General features: G+C 52.1%; 1 protein-coding gene and 1 pseudogene across 1 annotated transcript; one reads left to right on the top strand and one right to left on the bottom strand.

Moving 5' to 3' along the window:
• The first annotated feature begins 1697 nt into the window (after positions 1-1697).
• On the top strand, positions 1698-11615 carry LOC119296340 (argininosuccinate lyase, chloroplastic-like). The gene is made up of 7 exons (XM_037574738.1): positions 1698-2101; positions 2476-2739; positions 3363-3479; positions 9373-9521; positions 10403-10694; positions 10772-10936; positions 11121-11615. The coding sequence occupies exons 1-7, from the start codon at positions 1790-1792 to the stop codon at positions 11370-11372; spliced, it is 1551 nt and encodes a 516-aa protein (XP_037430635.1). The 5' UTR covers positions 1698-1789; the 3' UTR covers positions 11373-11615.
• Positions 11616-12384: 769 nt separating this feature from the next.
• The window catches only part of LOC119292701, a 52699-nt pseudogene continuing 45268 nt past the window's right edge, over positions 12385-19815 (bottom strand).

Genomic DNA, 19815 nt, shown 5'->3' with positions numbered 1-19815 from the left:
ACATCCTAATTATTGCATGTCTAAATGACTTTATTAAATTAAAATAAAAGAAAAAATAAAAAATATCTAAAAGCGTAAAAGACTTAGATGCGCAATATTTAGGGCACATCTGGATGTGCTTAGAATTTTTTTTTGAAGAGTACGCCTACGCGTATCATATTTTTATAGAAGGCAGAAGATGAATTACAAGACACTACAACTTGCTGCGAACAACAAGTGTAGCAAATACAAACACAACACAAAGGACCTGTCCTAAACCAATCATCTAGCCGCGTCACAACAAATGCCAAATGCCACAAGGAGCAACAACTTCAGTGGGCCAAACTTTACCAACGCACTGCCAACCCTTGAATGCCTAAGAGGAGTCGGCGAGTGGATAGAGGGACTCCGTCGGATCCCAAAAAGCCATCGTCTTAGAGCGTCGGCAGCTGCGTACATAGCACCTATGAAGATCAACTCGAACCAGCAGCAAGCATCGGAGACCCAAATCACAGGACCATTAAGACAAGTCTCCACCCACGATGCTCTCAACAGAGTAACGGCGCCAAACGCCGCCATCGCCGATCCTGCAACGGACCAAAACTTTCGCCCGAAGATTCCAACCCTATCGAGAAGGGGAGATGCCGACACACCTTGACAACGCCTTCAAGAAGGGAACGACACCCACAGGCGCTGCCATCGCCAGCTCTGGTCGAAGACGAGCAGGATTTTCATCCAAAACGTTGCACACCTCCCACCCCTACCATCGGATTTGGCCAAACAGTCGATGCAGGGCACACAGCCGCTGCCGCAGCACCTCACCGTCATGATCAACCCGTCGTGGAACACCGACCCCTCGCACTGCCGAGAGCACGTAGACCACCATCCAGCTCCTGCACGGTCGAGGAAGACAAGCTCCAATCCAGCACCACCACCTAGATCCGTAGACACCGCAGGCAAGGGCTGGACTCGCCACTCCTAGCAGCCAGTCGTGCCAAGGCTCGTCACAGGAACTCGCACGCAGGAGGCCAGCGCACCCACTCCCGCACGTGAGCACCCACCACGACGCTCCCAGCCACGAGCCCCTGGTCCGAAAGCCAAGATCCAGGCCGAGCAGCCACCAACTCCGCAAAGACATCGCCTTCCACGACCACACCGGCGACAACAGGAGGCGCACTGCGCTCTCTGGCCTCCACAACGACTCCCGGCCGGCGGCTGCCGCTCTCGACCACCGCACCTCCAGGTCGAGATCCGCCACCACCAGGGTCCCACCGCGGCACAACCTCTGACTCCCGCGCCGGTGCGCCGAGAGGACCACCTCCCCTTGCCTCACGACTATGCTCTACCTCTCCACGCGCTCTCCGCCGTACGCCGCCACACCGAAGACGACCACCGCGCCGCCCGCTTGGCGAGACTTCCCCGCACGAAGAGATCCCGTCGGGGCACGCCGCCCACGCCTGCCGCCTTTGACAGCCGGGCGCCGCCACCACCGTCGCCGGCGACGGCGGCGGCCAGGGATCGGAGGGGGGAGGGGTGCTCGGGGCGGCTAGGGTTTCACCTCTGGAGCCGTCCGCGCGAGCGGCCCGGGAGGGAAAGGGGAGAAAAGAATACAAGGCTTATTTTCGTCAAAACTGAAATCTTATCCTCCAAATTTCGTTGACTTTCCTTCATTTCAAACAGGGTCTCCCTTAAAAAGGCTAGAGGCAGGAAAAGTACACTGCGTGAACGCTCTAAACCCTCCCCACCTACTCCCTCGCCGCGCCGCCGCGCAGCCGCGAGTGCAGCGAACATCGGCGCCAGTGCCACGCTTATGGCCGCCACCTCCCATTCCCTCCTCTCTCCGGCGCCCACCTCGCTCCCCCGCGCCCGCCTCCCCTTCCCCGCCGTCCGCGCCGTCGCCCCCCGCCGTCGCTCCTCTTTCCCGGCCGTCGCGGCGGCGGCCTCCTCGATGGCGTCCTCGGATGCCGAGGAGAAGAAGGAGACCAAGCTGTGGGGCGGACGCTTCGAGGACGGCGTCACCGACGCCGTGGAGCGCTTCACGGAGTCAATCTCCTACGACTGGCAGCTGTACAAGTACGATATCATGGGCAGCAAGGCCCACGCGTCCATGCTCGCCGCGCAGGTACCTTGTGCGCTCGCTCCATCAAATCACCCTGTTCTGGTTAGTATCGTGGCCGCCTAGGTGTTGGTCTAGTTAGTTCCCTGCTTTCGACGACGCTGCAGCGACAGCTTGATGTTATGCTCGCAGTGTGCTTGACGAAATTGCTACCTTCGGTGTGCTGCATTTGGTGTGATCCGAAGCTGTTCGAATTTTCTTGCTTGATTTGAAGCGTCACATTGAAGGATTGAGGGTTTAATATTGCAGTCATTAGGGGTTTGGTTTTGCTTAGCACGTTCAAATGTATTTAATGGAAGCACCTCCCTCTATCTTGTTGTGGATGTTAACTGAAATAATGGTCACCTTAGCGTGGATGTTCTGAATCATTTGCAATGCAGGGTTTGATAACCACCGGTGATAGGGATATTATCTTGGAGGGCCTTGATCAAATTGAGAAACAGATTCAAGATGGCAAGTTTGAGTGGAGAAAGGATAGGGAGGACGTGCACATGAACATTGAGGCAGCTCTGATTGAGAAAGTTGGTGAGCCGGCCAAGAAGTTACACACTGCTAGGAGCCGCAACGACCAAATTGTGACAGATCTTAGGTTGTGGTGCCGCGATGCTATTGACAAGATTTTGATTCGCATCAAACAGTTTCAGGTTTGTTCTTGAGTTCTCTTTGTGATGCTCATGGTGTGCTGCTTATAACTTGTCTGAACTCCTTGTATACAACTTGTTTTCTGCTTCGTCATCCGATTTATGCTCTTTGTAGACATCACGAGACATTACGTATTCATTATTCAGTGTCATGGTCTATGTTAGATCCATTGCTATTTTTATTATTTGCGCCCAGTACACCGCCTTGACAAGTAGGGACGCTAACTGAACTGTAAAGTTATTCCTACTGATTTTTCTAGTAATGCTCAACTATGGGCAACAACTTCCAAAGAGAACTTCTCCACTCTCTCAAGGGGTGAGAAACAGAGATCTACTTGGTTCATGCATTTGGTATATGTACCTTGTCCATGCTGTTTAAGCTTTGCAAGCAATAGAAGGCAGTTTGTTGTTGTGCAGAAATGAATTATGTATAACTAAGAATATCAATGGGTTCTTGTATTTGATCTAATTTATATCATATGTTCACATATTTTAGTAATTGGTAACATTGTAGGTTATCCCGCTTTGCTGATATAACACTTGAATTCCCCATTTCTGATAACTCTTCCATGGTGTTTTTCTAAGATATTATTTTTATAACACAAGCATAATTCTTATTGTTTCAGGTGTCTCTGGTTTTGTTAGCTTCAAAATATGTTGACTTAATTGTCCCCGGTTATACCCATCTTCAAAGGGCACAACCTGTCTTGCTTCCACATCTTCTCTTATCCTATGTTGAACAGGTGCCCCCATCCTCTTATTAGTGCACCATTGCTTTTTAGTGCGTGGATGACTAATTTTCTAACTGTCCTGTAAACGAACCATTTCTGATGTGAAAATTGTTTTAGACTGTTTGCCACATTATTAGCTCTATTTTTTCCCACTAAAAAGTGAGAATACACTGCAGAAGGGAAGTTTTTTCATTGTTGCTGTAGTTAACATTGAACTTAGCCCATTTGGATGTTACATAGACATATCCCAGTACCCAATGGAAATAGATGGATTATCGGATGAGGTATTTCATATGATTCAAAGTCCTGTTTCTCTTTGTACGAAAAGTTATGTAATCCGGGAATGCATAGAAATAGCACCGTATCTGGATGTTTCACTGCTTCATACTTTCCGTAGTCTCCTTCTTTTATTGAATTGCTGCACCATTAGCTGGCAGGTCAAATCAGCATGACATGCAATCAAATATTGAGGTCACAATCTTACAGCTTATAACCAATCACTAACTATGTTTCTTGTGCAAGGGTGTAATAGTGTTTCAGATACTTTACTAATCACCTGATAAATATCACCTCATTTCTTTTGGATTGAATTGTAGCATAGCTTGGAGCCTTGAATTGAAACAGAGGGAGCTAATCCAGCAAAATGTGCCCAAATTCGTAATAAGCATTAGCCAACTTAGCCTTTGAGTAATTAGTGTGTATAAGCAGAACAAGTCATTTTTTTGTGAAATTTCAGTTTGGGTGGGGTCATGTGTCAAGGGCCTCAGTGCCCAAGACAGCGGGGCCTCGACTACGTAGTTCGTAGTCTCGGTGGATAGGAGCGCTAGGGTTTTTGCCTGGCTGCTCAATGGTGCGGGAGGAGAGGATAGGAGACGGAGGAAGAGGTAGGAGATAATAACTTTATTGCTTGCCCTCAAAGGGTGCTGATTATACGATATATAAAGGCCCCATGGGCTGCTAACAAACTAGAAACCTATACGTAACAAACTAGTCTTTTATTCTAGGAACTAATGTATCAGGACCAGGACTCCTGCCCAGCCTACGCCTCGCCTGATGCGGCCGACGGCTGCTGCTCCTGGCCGCGTGGCCCACGCCTGTAGGACGTGCCCCACATGACATCTCTCCCCCCCTCGACGAGCAGCTCGTCCTCGAGCTGAAAAGCGGGGTAGCGCTCGACGAAACTGTCAAGATCCTCCCATGTAGCTGATGATGCTGCTTCACCCTTCCAGTGGACGAGTAGCTGGCGAACGCCGCGTGCTAGGCGCGCACGAGTCACGCGCTCCGGTTCTGGAACAGCCGCTCCGTTGTGGATCGGAGGCAAACCCGGCGGTGCAGTTGGAGGCGTGCCGAAGAACTTCTTGAGGAGGCCCACGTGGAACACGTCATGGAGGCGCGAGCGTGCCGGAAGCTCAAGGCGGTAAGCCACGTCGTTGACGACCTCTGAAATGCGGTACGGCCCATAGAAGCGTGGCTTGAGCTTGCCCCTGGTTGGCAAGTTGAGAGAGGACGCGGCGCGCTGGCGAAGGCGAAGCCAGACCCAATCGCCCACGTCATGCCGAATGTCCCGATGGCGTCTGTCGTAGTAGGACTTGTAGACCGCCTGTGCCTGTTGTAGACGATAGCGGACGTCCTCGAGAAGCTCGTCGCGCTCCGCCATGCTCCTGGCCACTGCGGCTACCCTCGTGTCGCCCGGCTCGTAAGAGCGAATAGTGGGAGGGTCACGGCCATACACAAGCTTGAACGGAGTTTCTTGGGTCGCTGTCTGGTAGGCGGTGTTGTAGATGTACTCGGCCCAGGGAAGCCACCGGAGCCACTGCCTGGGACGATCCCCGGTGAGACAACATAGGTACATCACAATGATCTTGTTAGCAGCCTCCGTTTGGCCATCCGACTGTGGATGAAACGCTGACGTCATGTGCAGCTTTGTCCCGGTGAGGCGCATGAGCTCCCGCCAAAAAGCCGAGGTGAAGACGGGGTCGCGGTCAGAGACCATGAACTGCGGCACGCCATGGAGACGAACAATCTCAGCGAAGAACACCTGCGCCACTGATTTTGCCGTGTACGGGTGGGCCAGCGCCACAAAGTGGCAATACTTGCTGAAGCGATCCACCACGGTGAGGATGACAGACTTCCCGCCCACGCGAGGGAGCGCTTCCACGAAGTCGATGCCGACGTTAGTCCACACGCCCGTGGGCACCGGCAGCGGCAGCAACAACCTAGCGGGGTGCAAGTGCTCGGACTTGTACCTCTGGCAAGTACTGCAAGTGCGGATGTACTCTTGCACCGTCTTGCGAAGGTTAGGTGCGTGGAAGTCGCGGCGGAGACGATGCAAGGTGCGCAGGACGCCTTCATGCCCATCATCGTGCACGGCACTGAGAATCTCCTGGAGTAGCGGGGACGACGGCGGAATGTAGAGGCGGCCGTTGAAAGTGACGAGGCCGTCGGAGAGAGCCCACGACTGCTGTCGCGTACCCGCCGTGATATCCTCACGCAGCGTGACGAGCGCCGGATCTGTGGACGTCGCTTGCCGGAGGCGATCGATGAAGTCGAAGCGAGGACCCGAGATCGCCATGATCGACGTCTCCTCCGTGTCGCGGCGGGAAAGGGCATCCGCCACCGTGTTTGTACTACCGGCCTTGTACTCCACGGTAAAGTCGAACCCCAGTAGTTTGCCGACCCAATGATGCTGTGGGATGGTTGCCAAACGCTGGTCAAGTAGAAATTTGAGACTGTAGTGATCCGTTTTTACCACAAATTGGCGCCCCCAGAGGTACGGTCTCCAGTGACGAATCGCGAGCACCAGGCCGATGAGTTCCCGTTCATATGCTGCCAGGGAACGGTGACGTGGCGCGGCTGGCCGGCTAAAGAAAGCCACCGGGTGTTGGTCCTGAAGAAGGACGGCCCCGAAGCCGTATGTCGAGGTGTCACACTCGACGATGAACGGCCGCGTGAAATCCGGTAACGCGAGGACGGGAGCCGTGGTGACTGTCGTCTTGAGGGCGTGAAAAGCTGCTGCCGCCTCCGGCGACCAGGAGAAACCATCCTTGCGAAGGAGGGCCGTTAGTGGCGCGGCAACCACGCCAAACTCCTTGACAAACTTGCGGTAGTACCCCGCAAGGCCGAGAAACCCCCGAACCGCGCGCGCCGAGCGTGGTTGCGGCCATTCGGCCACTGCCCTCACCTTTTCCGGATCCATGGCCACTCCTGCAGCGGAGATGGTGTGACCCAGGTATGAGATCGACTCGACGGCGAATGCGCATTTGGATCGCTTGACGAAGAGCCGGTGCTGGTGCAGGACGGTGAAGACGGTGCGCACATGTCGGAGATGGTCAGCCCATGTCTCGTTGAAAATGAGGATGTCGTCAAAGAAGACGAGAACAAAACGACGTAGGTACGGCCGCAGCAGATCGTTCATGAGGGCCTGGAATGTTGCCGGCGCGTTGCAGAGGCCGAACGTCATCACCAGGAACTCGTAGAGGCCGTCATGAGTACGGAAGGCGGTCTTCGGGATGTCCTCCGCACGCATCCGCACCTGGTGGTAGCCGGAGCGCAAGTCAAGCTTGGTGAAGAAACGAGCGTGCCGGAGCTCGTCGAGGAGTTCGTCCACCACTGGGATCGGAAACGCATTCTTGACAGTAATGGCGTTTAGGGCGCGGTAGTCGATGCAGAAGCGCCAGGACCCGTCGGCCTTGCGGACCAGACGAGAATGCGGAACAACTCGCTCGGATGATGCCCTGGGCGAGCATGGCGGCGCACTGACGCTCCAGCTCGTCCTTGTGCGCGGCCGGGTAGCGATACGGACGGACGGCCACCGGGATGGAACCAGGCAGCAGGGTGATGCCGTGGTCGCGGCTGCGGGGCGGTGGCACGCCGGAGGGTTCGGCGAAGATGCCGTCGAACTCGGTGATGATGGCGTCGAGGAAGTCGCGGCCGCTGCATGATTTCAGGGCTGGCCCGTCCGGTCCTGCAATGCCGCGCCAGCACACCCGATGGCCCCTCCGCCGGAATGTCATGGAGAGGGCGCGGAAATCCCACAGGATCGGTCCGAGCGTCGCCAGCCACTGCGTGCCCAGGACGATGTCGTAGCCCGCGAGCGGCAAGGCGAGGAAATCCTCCGAGAACTCCTCTTGGCCGATGCGGAAGGGCACGACGCGGTACGCGCCCTGGCACGGAACGCGCTCGCCGTTGGCCACCGTGACGCGCATCTTCTCGGTGGTGGGGGATGGCAGCGTAGCACGAGCGGCCGCCTCCTCGGCGATGAAGTTGTGGGTGGAGCCTGAGTCGATCAGGGCGAGGAGGAAGACACCCCCGAGAGTAATATGCATTTGCATGGTTTCGCTCGTGCGCACCCCGGAGATTGCGTGGAGCGAGATCTGAGGGTCGGCCCGCGATGCATCATCAGTAGCGGAGGCCGCGTCGTCGTCGTCGTCGTCCGGCGCTAAGTCGAGGAGAAAGATGCGCTGGCACACGCGGTTGTGGCCCCTGCCAAACTTCTCGTTACAGTTGAAGCATAGGCACAGGCGACGGCGTTCCTCCATCTCTGTCTGGGAGAGACGTTTGATTGGGCGCCCGTCCGGCAGACTGTGGCCATGCTGGGGTGCGGCTGGTGGGGCCGGTGCGGGGGGCGCGAGGCGTGGTCCTGGCGTCGGCAGAATGCCCTTCTGCGGAAAACGCACCGGTGGCGCGGCGGAAAGCGCGCACTGGTCGCGCAGCTCCAATTTGCGGGCGAGGCTCATGGCGACGGCGAGGGACTGCGGGTTATGGATTTCCACGTCGAGGCTGAGGGGTGGCTGGAGGCCTGCGGTGAAGATTTGAACTTTCTGCGTTTCCGACAAGGAGCCTGCCCGGGGAAGGAGCGCCTCAAACCGCTCCTGGAAGTCGACGACGGACGTCGTGCGCTTGCACGCCATCAGTTCGCCCAGCGGGTTCGCGCGCAGAGGAGGCCCGAAGCGGAGGTTGAGCAGCTCGGAAAAGCGGCGCCACGGCGGAGTGCCCTCGTCACGCTGGACCTGCATGTACCACAGCTGGGCAGAACCCTCGAGGTTGTATGACGCCATCCAGACTTTCTCCTCCTCGGCGATCCGTTGTTGATGGAAGAAGGACTCGCATCTGTTGAGGAAAGCGAGCGGGTCGGACTTGCCGTCGAACTTGGGGAAGTCCATCTTCTGAAACCGCGGGGGCCGATCGTTGTGGTGCTGTCCGTCGTGGCTGATATCGGCGGCTGACGAGGAGGCCGACTTCTCCTTCTGGAGGGCTGCCACAGACAACTGCAGGGATGTCACGGTTGCAGTCAGGGCTTCGATCATCTTGGCCAAATCAGCGGTGGTGGGTTCCGACATGGCGGAAGAAACCGAGGTGGCGGCGGATGGCGCCGATGGAGGTGGGCGGGGCGGCGGGTGCAGCGTGGAGGAGGCCGAGGAGCGGCTGGAACCTGATACCAAGTTGTCAAGGGCCTCAGTGCCCAAGACAGCGGGGCCTCGACTACGTAGTTCGTAGTCTCGGTGGATAGGAGCGCTAGGGTTTTTTGCCTGGCTGCTCAATGGTGCGGGAGGAGAGGATAGGAGACAGAGGAAGAGGTAGGAGATAATAACTTTATTGCTTGCCCTCAAAGGGTGCTGATTATACGATATATAAAGGCCCCATGGGCTGCTAACAAACTAGAAACCTATACGTAACAAACTAGTCTTTTATTCTAGGAACTAATGTATCAGGACCAGGACTCCTGCCCAGCCTACGCCTTGCCTGATGCGGCCGACGGCTGCTGCTCCTGGCCGCGTGGCCCACGCCTGTAGGACGTGCCCCACATGACATCATGGCCCACCTTGGACTGAACTAGGTTCCGCCCTAGAGTGAACCATATAACTGGAAATAAATCTGATGTTATTTTCACTTGTGCTGTGCACAGTTGGAGCGTGATGCTGGCCGGCTGATCGACTGCAGGGAAAGAGTGAATTTCTGCCCTCTTGGTGCTTGTGCTTTGGCTGGAACTGGACTCCCCATTGATAGGTTCAAAACTGCTAAAGATTTGAAGTTTACAGCTCCGATGAAGAACAGGTAACCAACATCCTTGATTTCCTTAGTAGTGTGAAACTGCAAACATGTAAAGCAGATAGTATGCTTTCTCTGCTATATCTTGTTGAATTGCAACCAAGATAAAGTTAGTTTATTAAATTGCATACCTTAGCACCCTTAAATATTGTACGTCTTGCAAAATGAGTCTCTACCTTACATGCAAGCGCACATATACCCTATTAAATAGTTTTTTTGGGAGCACATTGATCTTACCAAAGTAAAGCTGATTGAGGGCTAATTTGTTTTGGAAGATTCCTACCGGATTATCCCCTGTGTTTAGCATTCGTTTCATAGGAATAGAGGTACTAGATTCCTTAGGATTGTGTCCATATTAACCTCATTCCTTAGGATTCTTAGCATTAGGTGAGACCTCGTAGAAAATTCCTCAAATTGACCTCATTCCTTAGGATTCTTAGCATTAGGTGAGACCTCATGGAAAATCCCTAAGGATTGGAGTGGGCAGGGCATCCTATTCCTCTGATTTGAAAATCCTTGAAAATGAATGAGCCCTAAAGATGTTAGGCCTGACTGCATTATCATTTTGTGGCTACCTAGTAAAGAGGTGAAATATAATACAGAGGTACAAATACCCTTTTTTTTAATTTGCTTGTTCATACTTGATTTACAGGATTAGTTATTCAGACAACGACTACCATTTTTCAAGTTTTACTGCTGGAATATTCCTGTGCAATTGAAATTATAAGCGATGCTAATAATTGAACTAACTCTATGCTTTCTCTCTCTGATATAAGTGATGCTAATAATTGAACTAACTCTATGCTTTCTCTCTCTGAATTTCCTCCTTTTGGGTTAACCACACCTTTTGACATTTGTTTCGGTATTTGATTATTCTTTTTCTACAGCATTGATGCAGTGTCAGATCGTGACTTTGTTTTGGAGTTTCTTGCTGCCAACTCTATTGCTGCTATTCATCTTTCCCGCATTGGCGAAGAGTGGGTCTTGTGGGCGTCAGAGGAGTTCGGGTTCTTGACACCAAGTGACTCGGTTTCAACTGGAAGCAGCATTATGCCACAGAAGAAAAATCCGGATCCGATGGAGCTTGTTCGTGGGAAATCTGCTAGGGTTGTTGGTGATCTCATGACTGTTCTAGTCCTCTGCAAAGGCCTTCCACAGGCCTACAACCGTGACCTACAGGTGCGTCTCATTCTTGGTAGTTTTATTAACCAGGCTTGGTTTCCTGTGCATGTTCTGAAAATTTCTTTTTCGAGCAGGAAGACAAGGAACCCTTATTTGACAGTGTGAAGGCCATACTAGGAATGCTTGAAGTATGCAGTGAGTTTGCTCAAAATATCTCTTTTAACTCGAAAAGAATACAAAGTTCGCTGCCTGCTGGTTATCTGGATGCAACAACACTGGCAGATTATCTTGTGAAGAAGGTAAACACTACTCTACTTAGTCTGGATTAGCCATAGGTTTACACTAGGAATTAAATTAATGCACAACATAAAAAAAATTTGCACGAGTCAAACATTATCACTTATTTTATTTTATTCTGCTGTGTTATTTACTTGACTAGGATGGTTACTCTGGTTAAGTGGTTTCTATATTTCTGTTCCGCAGGGCGTTCCATTCAGAACTTCTCATGAGATAGTTGGAAGGTGCGTGGCTTTATGCGTGTCGAAGAACTGCCAGCTCACAGAGCTTGAAATGGACGACTTGAAAGCAGTCCACCCTGTCTTCGAGGCCGATGTCTACGCCTACTTGGGTGTCGAAAACGCGGTCAACAAGTTCATATCCTATGGTTCTACAGGCTCAGAGCAAGTAAAAAAACAGCTTGAAGATTGGCGCGTTCAGCTTGGGATCAACCCATAAGGCGCAGCATCAACAGAAGAATAAATCCCCTAAGTCTAGTCTGGCTGTTATATATTTTGGGAGGTGGATTGTAGTGTTATGAACGTGGTTTCTGGACGAGAGACAGTCTGCTGTTGCTTCATTTGAGAGTTGGAGTGATCCGTTCAACGTTTTTATTTGTAAGGCACTTGCAATTGTACTGAAAAGGCTGTGTATGTTTGATCTCTATCACCAATCCAAAAAGGATGCCCATTAGTTTACAGAGGGAGTATCTGTGTTTATGTCCAAACAGGAGACTGCTTCTATTTATTTATTTTAAACGTCACCATATTATGGCGACCAGATACCATAGGCACCCGCCAGAAGATAATTGCACAAAAAGCTGGAGCTTTGTTGAGATAGTGATGGAGCATGATTTACTATGCTACTCTACCTAGCATGCCTTGTGAGTTCAACCAACACGACCAGGCACGGTTCATTTCCAGTCACACACATCAAGCAAAGCTGTCCGTCCATACGAGCGAGGCAGGCACAGCTCTGCCGCTCAGCTCAGCTCACGGTGCACAGCTCTGTCACTCTGCACCGCAGCCATGCCCAGAGTTTTACACTACATACATACACATCTTCTTGCCAACTCCCACTTAATTAATCACTTGGGCGGACGAGTCAGGCCGCAGCGTCGTCTGTTGGAACTAATCTTGTTATTAGTCCTGATTAGATCATGCATGCATGTAGTTGAGATGTGACACTAAAAGCTGCGGCTGTGTAAGAGACGTGATCACGTTTGCATGGAAAGCTAGTAGTGTTGGTTAGTGCATGCAGGATTAACCAAGTCGTGGAGTTAGTTAGTGGTCTAGAGAAAAGGGTCTTAGTGGTAGTTGAGTCCTGAGTGCATGGCCAGATTTTGTGGCCATTGAAGGTTGCGCAAGTGCTGGTTGTGGGCATGCATGTAGCTAGGAATTAGTTAGTGGGCAGGTCATGATGTTGGTGGCTAGCATCGTGCGCACATGAGTCTCTTGTACTGCTATATAAGTCAAGAAAAGGAATGAGAAATGAGGCCGTGAGGGCTGAGGCAAAATGTAGCCTTCGTGGTAGCCAAGGGAGAGTCACTTGGCAAAGCTATGTGTTCTTCCCTGGTATATGCGTGTGTGTGTGTGTGTTCTTGAGAGAGGAGAGAAACCACAAGAGAGATGAGAGAGTTGTGTGAGGCAGCTCGAGGAAGAAGGAGAGAGGCGCTGCAACGAGAGGCGGCGCCAACATCGTCCACCTGCTGCCTGTGCCGCTCATTGGACTCCTTGATCTTCAGTAGCTCGTCGCAGACAATCCACGGGAAGCTCCAGAACTGCTTCTTTCCCGGCCGGCGGTGGCCCGGGTGATAGGTCACGCGGTACCACGCCGAGGTCCTCCTCGCCGCCTCCGCCTTCGGGCGGCTCGTGAACCAACCCAGCACCTCCTTGTGCAGGCCCTCGACAGAGTCGATGATGCGGTCCTTCATCTCGAAGTACCTCTTGTTGTCCTTCTTCAGGTACAGGAGCCTGTTCCGGATGTTGCCGGTCAGGATCTCGTCCTCGTGCTCCGCGCCGTAGTAGACCATCAGGGTGCTCAGCTTCTCCGCGTACAGATCGTAGCACTCCTCCGCGGATGCCAGGAAATCCTCGAAGCCAGGGACCTCCAGGTCGGGATCGAACGCGGGGCTCGCTTGAGCCGAGGACGGGGTGGCAGGTGCGCTCTGCATACGGCTCGCAGCCGCTCGGTAGAGCTTGCCGAGAGCTCCGTCGGAGATGTACGTTGGTTTGTCCCGCCGTTCCATGAAGTCGGGGTACTCCTTTGGTCTCAGTTGTTGGATAAATGAGCAACTAGTATTTCCTGAGGGCCAAAGGCCATTACATATACATGTGTGTCAAAGTGCAGAAAACCCCTTATACAATGGGGATATATCGAAAAAGGAACTATACACATCTAACACCCCCCTCAAACTCATGGTGGATCAACAACACTGAGTTTGGAGAGGAAAAAGCCGTGCTGCGCTCGAGTCTGTGCCTTGGTGAAGAAGTCCGCTAACTGTAACTCAGAGGGCACATAGTGAAGAGCGAGAGTCTGATCCTGCACAGCAGCTCGCACAAAGTGGGCATCCATACCAATGTGCTTGGTGAGCTCATGCTTCACCGGGTCACGAGTAATACTGATAGCGCCAGTACTGTCTGACAGTAAGGGAGTCGAGGTGGTAGAAGACACACCAAAATTCTCAAGTAACCACCGTAACCAGATCACCTCAGCCGTCAACATCGCCATGGCTCGCAACTCAGCCTCTGTACTCGAGCGAGAGACTGCAGTCTGTTTCTTTGTCTTCCAGGCAATAAGAGAGCCACCAAGAAAGACACAATAAGCAAACATCGAGCGTCGATCAGAGGGATCACTAGCCCAGGTAGCATCAGAATAGGCCTGGAGCTCAAGAGAGCTGGAGCGGGGAAAGAAAAGGCGCTGAGAGATCGTGCCACGAAGATATCGTAGAACATGGAGGAGATGACTATAGTGAACAGAGATGGGGGATGAAACAACCTGACTCAGGATGTGAACAGGATAGGAGATGTCAGGACGCGTAACAACAAGATAGACAAGACTGCCAACAAGATGACGATAGCGAGTGGGATTAGGAAGAGGGTCACCATCGGTGGCACGAAGCTGAACATTGAGCTCCATAGGAGTCACAACCGTGCGCTCATCACCGAGAGCAGCGCGAGCAAGAAGATCCTGAATATATTTTTCTTGGGAGATGTAGAAGCCATCAGAGGTCGAGGAGATCTCAATCCCAAGAAAGTAGCAAAGTGGACCAAGATCAGTCATAAGAAACTGGTCGCGAAGGCGAGCCTTAACAAAGGCAATGTAATCAGTGTCGTCACCAGTGATGATCATGTCATCAACATAGAGAAGGAGAAGAGTCCGACCACGAGGAGACGTGTGAACAAACAACGCGGGATCATGGTCACTGGGCAAGAAACCAGCGGCGGTCACCACAGATGCGAAGCGCTCAAACCAGGCGCGAGGGGCCTGTTTGAGACCATATAGGGAGCGACGAAGTCTACAGACCATACCATCAGGAGCATAGTACCCCTGTGGGGGCTGCATATAAACCTCCTCACGCAGCTCGCCATTGAGAAAAGCGTTCTGAACATCAAGTTGAGAGATAGACCACTGACGAACAGAAGCGACAGCAAGAAGAGTGCGGACAGTAGTCATGTGAGCCACAGGAGCGAATGTCTCATCAAAGCCACGGGCCACAAGACGAGCTTTGTAGCGCTCAAGAGAACCATCAGAGCGAGTCTTAAGCTTGTAGACCCACTTGTAGGTGATGGGACGGACACCAGAAGGAAGGGGAACCAGATCCCATGTGCCGGAGCACTCAAGGGCAGCAAGTTCCTCGGCCATCGCAAGCTGCCATTCAGGCTGAGTCATGGCAGTGCGATAGGAAGTGGGCTCAGTCAAGACAGAGAGACCGTACCGACCAGGGGAATAGCGATCAGGCGGAGGGCGAGGCCGAGCACGGAGGTTATGAACCGGAGGAGGTGTGAGAGGAGGTGCACCAGATGTGGAAGGCTCGTCAGAGGAGACATCCTCAGTACGAGATCGTCGAGTATAGTGGAGAGGAAACGGTGAGAGAGGGCGACGGACTGGAGAGGATGGGGGAGAGGTGGAGGAGGATGGAGAAGATGGGGTCGGTGGTGGATGAGAAGGAATGAGAGGTGCCGGAGGAAGAGGTGATACATGAGGCACATAGCAGGGTGTATCGGGAAGGAGAAGGAAAGAAAGGTCGTCCACAGAGAACCTCGAGGAAGAAGAACGTGGGTAGTAAGAACGAGACTCGTCAAAAGTCACATCACGCGAGATGCGCAAGCGACGACCCACAGGATCCCAACATCGATAGCCCTTGTGCTCCTCACTGTAGCCAAGGAAAACACACTCAACCGATTGAGCAGTCAGTTTGGTTCGTTCTCGGGGGGCAAGAAGAACATAGCAGACACATCCAAACATACGAAGAGCTGAGTAGTCAGGAGAGCGACCAGTGAGACACTCCATAGGAATGCCACCCTGCAGAGCAGTCGATGGCTGAATATTAATGAGATAGGTGGATGCGGAAACAGCCTCAACCCAAAAAATGGGGTGGAAAGGAAGCAGCAATCATCAATGCACGAGCCGTCTCAAGCAAATGACGATGCTTTCGCTCGGCAACACCATTCTGAGCGTGAGCACCAGGACAGGAGAACTGGGCAAGAGTACCCTGTTCCGCAAGAAAACCACACAACAGCTGAGAGATATACTCTCCAGCAGAGTCAACACGAAAAGTACGAATGGGCGTGGCAAACTGGGTGTGAACCATGGCAACAAAACGTTTGTATATAGGGAGAACCTCGCTACGAGATTTCATGAAGTAGAGCCAAGTGTAGCGAGAGAAATCATCAATAAACAAAACATAGTAGCGATGACCACCTTTCGAATCAAAGGGAGCAGGACCCCAGACATCAGAATGAACTAAGTCAAAAGGACGCTGAGATACAGACACACTAGTAGGATAAGGTAACTGAGTCTGTTTGCCAAGTCTGCAACCATTACAATGTAAGGAGACATCTCCAGATATAGACCCAAAGAGGCCCTGACGAACTAAGGAAGACAAGCGAGAGCCACAGATGTGACCAAGTCGATGATGCCACTGCTAGAAGGACGCAGACGAAGAGGCAGCAAGAGCATGAGAGCTGGCGAAAGTGGTGGCAGCGAAAGGAACACAAAGCCAGTCAACCTCCCAAAGGCCCTCTGACTCACGGCGCCGGGGGCTAGCACCAACCAAAGCCTTGGTGCGACGATCCTGAATGGAGCAAGAGTCGGTATCAAGAATGACACGACAACCAGAATCAGTAAGTTGGGCAGCGGAAAAAAGATTCATGATAAGGCGAGGAACATGTGAAACGCTCGGAACAGAAAAAGATGGAGTGGAAAGAATACCACGACTAGCAACAGGAAGTGATGTGCCATCGGCGGTAAGAACATTAACAGGCGAATCAAGAGGTCGGAGAGAAGACAACGCGGAAGAATCAGAAGACATATGAAAGGAGGCTCCAGAATCCAGAACCCACGAAGATGTACCTGGCTGTGTAGATGCCTGTGATGACGAGGAGGAGGATGCAGTCACGGCAGCAGCAGAGCCGGTTGACGAGGAGCCTGAGGAAGCAAGAAGACGCTTGAGGCGAACAATGTCCTGGTCAGTGAGTGACGGAGCCGAGGAAGACACAGGAGGCCCGCTGAAGGAGGAGCGCCTCTGGTCTCGCTTCTTCTGGCGACAATCAGGCTCTGGGTGACCTGGCCGGGAGCAGTAACCACAGACGGTGTCACGGCGCGACATGCCCTTCTCAGCATAAGGAGGACGGCTCACCCCCTTGGAGGAGTGGGTAGGAGCGGCAGAGCAGTGAGGCGAGCAGACGACACAGGAGCCCGGGCAGCCAAAACTGACGGAACCAGAAGCAACCCAGCAGAGCGAAGGCAGGTCTCCTCGGCACGAAGCTCAGCAAGTATCTCTGAGATAGGAACACGACCACGAGCAAGCAAGTGAGCACGGCAAGGCTCAAACTCAGAGCGGAGACGAGATAAGAACTCATGGACCCTCTGAAACTCCAAGTCAGACCTCGTAGTCTGGCAACAACGGCAAGTGCCACAAACAACTGTCCGCAGTGAGTCAAGCTGACGCCAGATGGCAGAGCACTGGGAATAGAACTCATCCACAGATGAGTCACCTTGCTGAAGAGCATGCTCCTGACGCACCACAGAGAGGTATAGAGCATCACTAGAGGGCTGATAGCGCTGACAAAGATAGGACCACATCGCTGCAACAGTGCCGAGACCCATGAACTCCGAAGCAAACTGAGGTAGGACACTTGCAGTAAGAACAGCAGCAGCTCGAGCATCATCATTGCACCACTGAGTACAAGCAGACAGATCATCCCGGTAGACAGAAAGAGCATCAGAATATGCGGATACCTGTTGATCATAAGCATCAACAGCAACATCATCAAGAGCCTTGGCTGCATCCCGATCAGCCTGAGGAGCATCAGCAGCAAGCACCGGCGGCACCGGCGGGATTGGGGCCACGGGCGCAACAGGGCATGGCGGACAGGGGACCTCGCCAGAAAGAACACCCCACAAAAGAAGACCACGCATATGGATGCGCATGAACCCCACAAACTCAGCGTAGTTGGTGCCATCAAAGATCACCGAACACCGAGGAACAGCAACATAGCCCGAAGAAGACATAACGAGGGCTTCTGGTGCTTTCTCTGTTTTTTTTGGTCAACGCACGGAAGACAGCCGATCCAGATCGGGCTGGAGAACGAGCGAGGCAGGCTCGCTAGATTGGGCCCCGCTGGATCTGGAGCAGGGGCGCTGGGGCGGGCAGCCTGGCCCCGCTCGATCTGAAGCAAGGGCGAGCAGGCGGCCGGCTCCACCCGATCTGAAGGGGCGCGCGGGCGGCCTCACTCGAGCGGAAACAGGGGCGCGCGGTCGAGCAGCCCGGTCTTGCTCGATGTGAAGCAGAGGCGCACGGGCGGACGAAGAAGCAGAGGCGCGGGGCGCCGGCGGCCGGACGGGACAAGAACGCCGGCGGCCAGGACAACCGAATCCAGAAACGGGGTCAACCGGCCGGAGAAGGAGAGCTCCGGGCGCAGGGCGCCGGGTCCGGCCAGCGACAGACTAGAGCAGCCGGAGATGAGGCTGGGAATCGAGGTAAGCTAGAGGAGGGGCGCACGGAGTTGCGTCGTGCGAGAGAGCGAGGCTAACCTAGCATCTGATACCATGTTGGATAAATGAGCAACTAGTATTTCCTGAGGGCCAAAGGCCATTACATATACATGTGTGTCAAAGTGCAGAAAACCCCTTATACAATGGGGATATACCGAAAAAGGGACTATACACATCTAACATCAGTGATCGGGGCATTTGGAGCTCCTGACTTGGCGAAGTCGACCGCCATCGAAATGCAAAGCAGCTAGCTGGAGGCACTCAGGGCTCCGGGCTTTCATTGGATGACGATCCGCGTGGACCAAGTGAGCAGTTGAGATTGCACCGAGCGAGTCATTTATCATGTAATCTACAAAGTACTTCTGAATTTCCTGCAGTTCATTAGATGTTTCTGTAAGCTTTCAGGTATAAACATGTCAGGCGAGGAAAATACATTTGCTTGTCGACAAGAGAACTCTGAACTGCTTATTGGAGCCAACTGGTAAATAGTTGTGAACCTACCAAGGTTAGAGATATACATTGAAGAACATTTTAAAGCCAAGACTACTTTAAAACTCAATCATGCACAACTCTTTTCATTAGAGGATGGCAAAAATGTCTTTCTTTCTGAAATAAGTACCCACATTTCTACAGAACGTTATTAATTGTGTGTGGCTAGCATATATTTGGTTCAAAGCATTCAACTTTTTTTGTTGGCTGTTATGCCATCCTGGCTGAGTTCGACGCTCGTAGCCAGTTATCTCTGGCTGTTGTGCACTTACCATGTAGGCATGTAATCAGTTTTTGGCAAAGAAATGTTTTAGAAAGATGTGAGGTGCCTCAAGGTAATAATAAATATCTAAAGTTACTAATCTCCCAGGAAATATGACGCCCTCAGCGATCTGGTTTTTTTTATCGTTTCTGGTCAGCTAGTGTTGACACAAACTAAACTCGCTACTCCTAGCAGAACACGCCTCTTCATGGACAGAGTGGGGAGGAGAAAAGGCAGTGGGCAGCTTTGTGGCTTCGCTGGATTGATTGTGTGTGGGGGGCTTCGAGGGGGCGATGCTGTTCCAACCGGCCACCGCATCAACAATCACAGGAACCACTTGGTAGTGTGGTTACCTCATTCGCGTTGACATCAGCTGTTCATCCCTGAAGGTGAAGTTCCTATCCTTTATCTGATGCTAATATTATGCTAGCCACACACAATATAGAATGCTTGTGTTCTATTTTGAGTACATTCACACCGTCAGGTACTTGATGTGTTCAGTTACACAATTTCAAAATAGGCTAATATTATCACAAAATTTTCAGCAGTACCACTTAGAATGTTTGTCAGGTTACAAAGAATTGGAAGATAGGATGCACTTTTCACCAAATTTGGAAAGTTCATGGCTCAGTGTGGTGTTATTGCTTATTGATAACTCCTGGATTTGTCAAGTGGTCATGTTGTGGTTTAACAAAGTAACTTTTCACCGGACCTAACAGAGTTATAGAGCAGTCAAAAATTAGACCACCGAGAGAGAAACATGGAAAGAAAGAGAGAAAATAAAAGATGTGAAGCCTTCTTATCTCTTATCAGTATGCAAATAGATGAATAATAAGTACTTGCTTAGTATTGGAGCTACATGCTAATTGTTTCAGGTTTGCCTGTTTGGAAAGAAAAGCACCGGACTTAGGAATATAGGTTTCACATCAAAAA

The sequence above is a fragment of the Triticum dicoccoides genome, chromosome 4B (assembly GCF_002162155.2).
Source record: "Triticum dicoccoides isolate Atlit2015 ecotype Zavitan chromosome 4B, WEW_v2.0, whole genome shotgun sequence".
Lineage (NCBI taxonomy): Eukaryota > Viridiplantae > Streptophyta > Magnoliopsida > Poales > Poaceae > Triticum > Triticum dicoccoides.
Note: the sequence above shows the minus strand (reverse complement) of the source record. Positions and strands in the feature narration are given on the sequence as shown.

Coding starts and splice junctions, on each gene's coding strand:
- LOC119296340 (XM_037574738.1), top strand. CDS start 1,790: ATGGCCGCCACCTCCCATTCCCTCCTCTCTCCGGCGCCCACCTCGCTC. Junction 2,740..3,362: donor TTCGCATCAAACAGTTTCAG/GTTTGTTCTTGA, acceptor TTATTGTTTCAG/GTGTCTCTGGTTTTGTTAGC. Junction 3,480..9,372: donor TCTTATCCTATGTTGAACAG/GTGCCCCCATCC, acceptor TGCTGTGCACAG/TTGGAGCGTGATGCTGGCCG.